This window comes from Priapulus caudatus, unplaced genomic scaffold (genome assembly GCF_000485595.1).
Source record: "Priapulus caudatus unplaced genomic scaffold, Priapulus_caudatus-5.0.1 Scaffold1050, whole genome shotgun sequence".
NCBI lineage: Eukaryota > Metazoa > Priapulida > Priapulimorpha > Priapulimorphida > Priapulidae > Priapulus > Priapulus caudatus.
Genome location: NW_014578111.1, coordinates 13,780 through 20,179, shown reverse-complemented (window position 1 = coordinate 20,179; position 6,400 = coordinate 13,780). Strand labels below are relative to the sequence as shown.

At 41.5% G+C, this 6,400-nt stretch overlaps 1 protein-coding gene across 1 annotated transcript in view; it reads right to left on the bottom strand.

Annotated features, from left to right (window-relative positions):
* LOC106815143 (aminopeptidase N-like) overlaps positions 1-5,392 on the bottom strand; it is a 26,271-nt gene extending 20,879 nt beyond the window's left edge. Inside the window, exons 1-7 of the mRNA XM_014819575.1 lie at positions 5,241-5,392; positions 4,882-5,002; positions 4,047-4,167; positions 2,815-2,969; positions 1,918-2,031; positions 1,398-1,598; positions 281-346 (exon numbers count right to left, since the gene is read on the bottom strand). Coding sequence (XP_014675061.1) covers positions 281-346; positions 1,398-1,598; positions 1,918-2,031; positions 2,815-2,969; positions 4,047-4,167; positions 4,882-5,002; positions 5,241-5,377 — 915 coding nt within the window. The 5' untranslated portion in view covers positions 5,378-5,392. The remainder of the gene's footprint in view (positions 1-280; positions 347-1,397; positions 1,599-1,917; positions 2,032-2,814; positions 2,970-4,046; positions 4,168-4,881; positions 5,003-5,240) is intronic.
* Between the last annotated feature and the right edge of the window lie 1,008 nt (positions 5,393-6,400).

Below are 6,400 nucleotides of genomic sequence, written 5' to 3'. Positions count from 1 at the left end.
TGATGGCAGTGGTGGTGGTGGTGATGGTGGTGGTGGTGGTGGTTATGGTGGCGGTAGTGGCGGTGGCGGCGGTGGCGGCGAGTGTTACTAAGTAAACTAACTTACTACTAAGAAAAACTAAAAAACTGTAAACATAAAAAAGTAACAGCAATATAAATAAATAAACAACCTTTTAAATATGCAATAATTAGTAATAATTATAAATAAATAAATAAATACACTCAATTATGTTTTGGCACGCAACCTGCATCTACATCAGTAATTGATCTCCATTTCTTACCGCTGAGAGGAAGTTCCATAGATCAATGGTTCGTGCATTTCCGTAAGAATGGTATCTCAGGTATTCCTAAAATTAGCCACAAACGAGGCAACTTTAGTACATTAGCCTTAATGCGGGGGGACTTTGTCAACTTTTCTCTAAGATCCACCGCCCTACATGTGTGATTTTCGAATATGATTTTAGGGTGGGCGCGTAATTATGCCAACTTTTGCTTCCATCTACTCCGTACATGCTGAAATATAGTTGAATCAATCGATTGGAAAGGAAAACGACATTCTGCATAGAAGAGAAGTCTATAGCACGTATGATACCATCAGGGAAATATCGCATTTGATAAAGACGATATCAGAATGAGAAAACACATCACGATTGAAACACAGTCGTTGAATAATTATTGAATTACATGTTTGATAGCAGACGGTAAGACAAATTGGACGTTGAGTTGATGTCTTGGTCTTCATTTTAATATTGTTAACCAAAACCTCGCCAAAGCTCCTAGGTTAGATTATCGACTTCAAGGTCAAATATCATAGGGTCAAGATGTAAATAAACAGGGCATCTCCTGATATTGCCTCCGTTATGGAAACCGTTTATCGCGTGGCGGGTGTGGTTCAATTTCAAAATGCGAGCGATTTTCATGACGTACATATCTTCAGTGACACAGCTATCTATAAGTAATATGTGCACAAGTATATAATGTGGTGGTTTCCACGCCTTTGCGGGCCACCGACGCCAGGCTCTGTAAAACCATAGCCAATGCATCGTACCCTACCCTACCATTATCCATCAGTCATGCCTCTTCTCCAATACCTGCTAAACCTACCCCTTGCTTCTTGGTGCCTCTGGGCACAAAGGCCCTTGCCACAGCCCAAGCAGGGCGGTACCGCCCACACTGGGAACCACTGCATGCCTGCATGCCGCAGCCCTAACCACCACGTTTTGGTCGCCATGTTTCGACGCACACGCTTTGACCGTCATATTTTGACTGCGATGTGTTAACCGCTACGGTTTGACTGCAACGTTTTGACCCTCGTAGTTTAAACAACGCCGATTTTTGACCGACACGTTCGTAAACTCGTCGGCGATACACGCACACAAAGTGTTCGTCGATCTATACCTTCAACCCCGCGTGGAACGTGTCCTCGCCAAGGAAGAAGTTCATCATGCGGATGATCGACGCTCCCTTATCGTAGGTAACCGAGTCGAAGATCTCGTTAATTTCATCCGGGTGATGCACCGGTAGGTAGATGGGATGCGACGATCCCAGCGCGTCCAGGCGCATCACCGCCTGCAAGGCGTCTAGTAGAAACTGGTCCATCTGAAACGATGTTTGATGTGAAGATAAGAGGAGGAGGGCTATTCGTGTTACAAGAAACATAACTCGCAATCGTTTGTGTTCGCGTTGCCGTTCTGTGAACGTGTTTTTTTTTATTTACGTGCAAAATATTTGAGGTAAAGCACGCCACCTGTTTACCCGTATATATAGAAGATGTTTATAATGTTTCATAGAAGATGTTTATAATGACATGCACTGCTAGGGACATTTGTTGCGAACACTTTCAAACAATATCTATCGGTAAACTTGCGCTAGTATATACCATGAGCACGAACGGCATTACAAACGCGGTAATTCGTACCATTTTCCAGGTCGGTTCGTAGTGATCTTGCCCGAGATACTCGACATACGACGCGAAACCTTCATTCAGCCATAGATCGTCCCACCAAGCGGGACTTACCAGATTGCCAAACCACTGCAAACAAAAGCCGGTACATCGTCGATCGTCTATGACAACTGTTATATCGAAATATTATGTTGAATGAACACGTCGGCCTCCATTGTCTGGATAAGATGTCAAACGGCATAAGTAACCGCCTCACCAAATTTCTTATCAAGGTTGAGTTTATGAGTGAATATAATTAGGGGTCGATCATAACAGATTATGAGAAACCTTACTGTTATAGCCAGCAGTAGGATACAAAGCGATCCTTATTAAAGTAATACCACACAGTAATCACTTATCATATCTTAATCCGCCCACAACTTACATTACGCAATTATGGTTAGCCACCGTATTCGGAAATAATTTTTTTTTACTGTGAATAAATTATTTCACTGCGGTAAAATTATTGGTCTATTTACCCAATGTATACAAAAGCCTTGTTAAACGTGATATAACCGCCGTTAAATCACTTAATTGTCATCCAATTATGGGCCGTTATATATTATTATAGTTTTAAAGCCGTATAATTAATTCAATCTCAGTAGAAATACAGATTGGGTAAAAAGAGCTAAGATTTTACCGCGATAAAAACATTTTTCTCTGAATATACAATGGACAACCATAACATTATGCAAAGACATTCGGGTCGGCTGACACTAGGATTTTCGATTTCCACCATGTTTACACTGTTATTTACCCGAGTGTTAATTACAGTTACAATTTACCCGAGTTTTTTAATTACAGTTATATTTTACCTGAGTGTTATCATTACAGTTACAATCTACCTGAGTGTTAATTACAGTTACAGTTTACCTGATGCGCGATCTCGTGTGCGACAACCGTGCAGACGCGCTTCTTGTTGCTCTCAGACGACACCAGTGGATCGTACAGGAACGACGTTTCTCTGTAGATAATCAGCCCCCAGTTCTCCATCGCACCGGCAGCAAAGTCCGGCACAGCGACTGAGTCTGTGCGGCAGAGAGGCGATACAGGTCTCACGCGCGCGTTTTTTATATACATCACGAGGGTCATACTAATAGATATAATAATAGATTATAATAATAGATAATAATAGATCTATTATTATTCACTCCTGATACTATCAAGAGTGTATAATAATAAAACTAAACATAGATCATAATAATAGAATAATAATAGATCTATTATTATTCACTCCTGATCGTTACGATGTTGATGCGATCAGGAGTGTCATAATAATACATCTATTATATATATATATATATATATACATATATTATACACTCCTGATAATATAGATCTGTCTATCATCAATCATCATCTATCTATCATCATTTATTATCATAATCTATTATCTATCGATTATCTATCATCATGCATCTATATTATGACACTCCTGATACGATAACGTAACTCAGGAGGTGCCGGGTTACCCCTCAACGCGGCGAAAGTAAAACATGACTATACTCTCCCGCGACGGCGATTTTTTGATCGGCTACAAAGTTGACAAAAAAATTTCGGTTCCAGTCGCTCCGTACAGAGATGCGATGTTTCGAGTTAATTAGTTCGAGGATAAATTGCTGCTCTGCCTTCAAACGTCACGCGTTTCCACTAACTAGAATTCCCCGTTTGTAGCATTGTATATATCGCCAGTTTATCATTCGGTTTTCGCGTTCCCGGTTTATTGACGCATAGCATTCTTTCTCATTCCAGTAAATAGTCCTATCCACATAGTCGGCTGTTTTATTACGAGGTGTTAGTGGTTCTTTAAATATGCGATACAGCTATACAGATCTGCTGTGAATTATGCATCGCGCAAAATATCTCGTAGAGTGCTGAGATCGTGAACGGCAGGCTGCTAACGTTTGGGTTTGCGTTAATATTACATCATTTTATATACGGTACGCTGTATATCATTAATATTATGCACCATTTATTCATTATTCGATACTAAAAGCAATTACTTTAATTTGAACTCATGCGCATGAAATGTACATGCTGCTGGTTAGTTAGTCCTGACAGCATGTACGACAACGTGCATCGTCGTAGCCGAATATACTCTCTACCTGACTTATTTAACGGAAAGGGTATTCCAAAGTACTCCGTGTAATAGTCGATGATGGAGGCAGTAGAATCGCGCGCGTAATCCAGCTGTTTAATAGCTTCACTGCGAGCCCACACATTCACCTGAAATTACACACATTCACATGAAATTACACACATTCACCTGAAATTACATATATTCACCTGAAATTACATAAATTCGCCTGAATTAAATTACACACATTCACATGAAATTATACACATTCACCTGAAATTACACACATTCACTTGAAATTACACACATTCACCTGAAATTACATATGAAATTACACACATTCACCTGAAATTACACACATTCACCGAAACTTACGCACGTTGACGCGAAATTACGCACATTCACCCGAAATTACACACAGCTAGTTTACCTGAAGTGACACAATTGCACCGTAACTTGCACACATTAACCTACACACATTCCCTTGAAATTATTCCCCTTCACTTAAAATACCATCGCGGTTGCCAGCTGGGAGTGGCAGGCGACATGGCAGGTGGTATTTGTCATAAAAGTTTCCACAATAATTTAGTGAATAATTAAACAGATCTAAAAATATTAAATCTAGTGCTGCATCGCATGCAGGAGCAATGCATGTATATACACATACACATACACGCATGCACGCACGCACGCACGCACGCGTGCACACACACGCACGCACACACACACAAACATACCCGCACATATACACACGCACACACATACAAACACACGCACACGCACGCACGCACACACGCACGCACTCACGCACGCACGCACGCACGCCATAACCCGTGTCAGGCGATGGACGACGGTGGCGTTACCTTCACGGTCCCGTTCTGTGCAGTGCTGTTCTTGTATTCAAAGTCGCAGATGAGGAAGGCTAGAAGGTACGTGGACATCTTCACGCTTGTTTTGTAGTAGTCGGCGACCCAGCCATTGCTCCTGTTATTCGGCAGTAATTACGTTAAACGTCCAACATTATGTAAATTTTTAAACTCGCGTCAATTTTCAAATCTATTGATTATGTGACATTTCTGATTATTTTCCCCAGGCGGTGGTCATCATGGCTTTATGCCAGCCTATAATTGCATGAACGCGCATCAATATTTGCCTTCTATGTTGTAATTCCTTCCCACTTCTCCAATTCTATGCCATTCCCCTCCCACCCCCGTTTCTGCACCTTTTCTCTGATCGTTCTAACTCCATGTTTGATAGCGACGTCATGTTCGATCGTCGAACCAGAGTGACCTTGAAGGTGGCCTTTAGTGCTGGCTCGTCGAAGCATGGAAAGGTCTTGCGCGCGTCAACGGGCTCCATCTGTGACGTCGCCACCCACCTACACACACAAAACTCTTTAGAGTCTCTCATTTAGCGTCATGCAATACGGCTACTGATCTTTCGCTCTCTCACTGTGTCTGTCTGTCTGTCGGCTCGTCCGTCCGGCCGTCCAACCGCCCGCCTGCCGGATCACCCACCCGCCCGATCGCCCGTCCGACTGGCCGGCCATCCACCCATCCAACTATTTATCTATCTATTCATCAATCCGTCTATCCGTCTGTCCATCTATCTCGCTTTCTCCTCCCCTTTTTATATATTTATATATAACACCAATGTTATTATGTAATAACCAGAGATTACTCAATGATAATAATACCGAAAAAGGATACGATTAGATTTATTTTAAGAAAAAGCAAGATGACGTCGAAAAAAACAGTATAATTAATTTAAGATCTCATTTCTCTCAACTACGCAATTATTGTATAAATATTGGTGAGAATTTTCGAGCTCGTGTGCTCAGTCTTCAAAGATCGCAAACGAGCAAGGGCGTTTGCACACGCGGCAGGTTAAAGCGCCCTCGCGCGACGCCTTTACACATTTTGACATTTTGCACATTTTCCCTCACATGCACGGACGCACAGCTTTGCTACAAACAGCAAAAGGTTTCAGTGGGAACACCCAAGAACAGTGTGCGAGTTGTATATATCAGGAGTGTCATAATCTAGATATACATTCTATCAATCATACCTATATCAATCATCGTCAATCATATCTATATTATCAAGAGCGTATTAAGAAGACTTCTTAATACGCTCTTGATATTATGACACTCCTGTGTCTGTGAAATTCCCCGTCCACCGCTCAATAACAGTCAAAATGACCACGTTCAGTACTGCTACCTGATATATTGCTCTGGATTTACTAGGTGCCATGCAGATATATTTTGATATAAAAGTGTGTATATAAACAGTATAACAAGTGTGTGCGCGTGTGTGCGCGCGTGTCTTTGACATATTTATCTATCGCAAATAACTCTGTCTCGTAGCTAGTTCGCAGTTACAA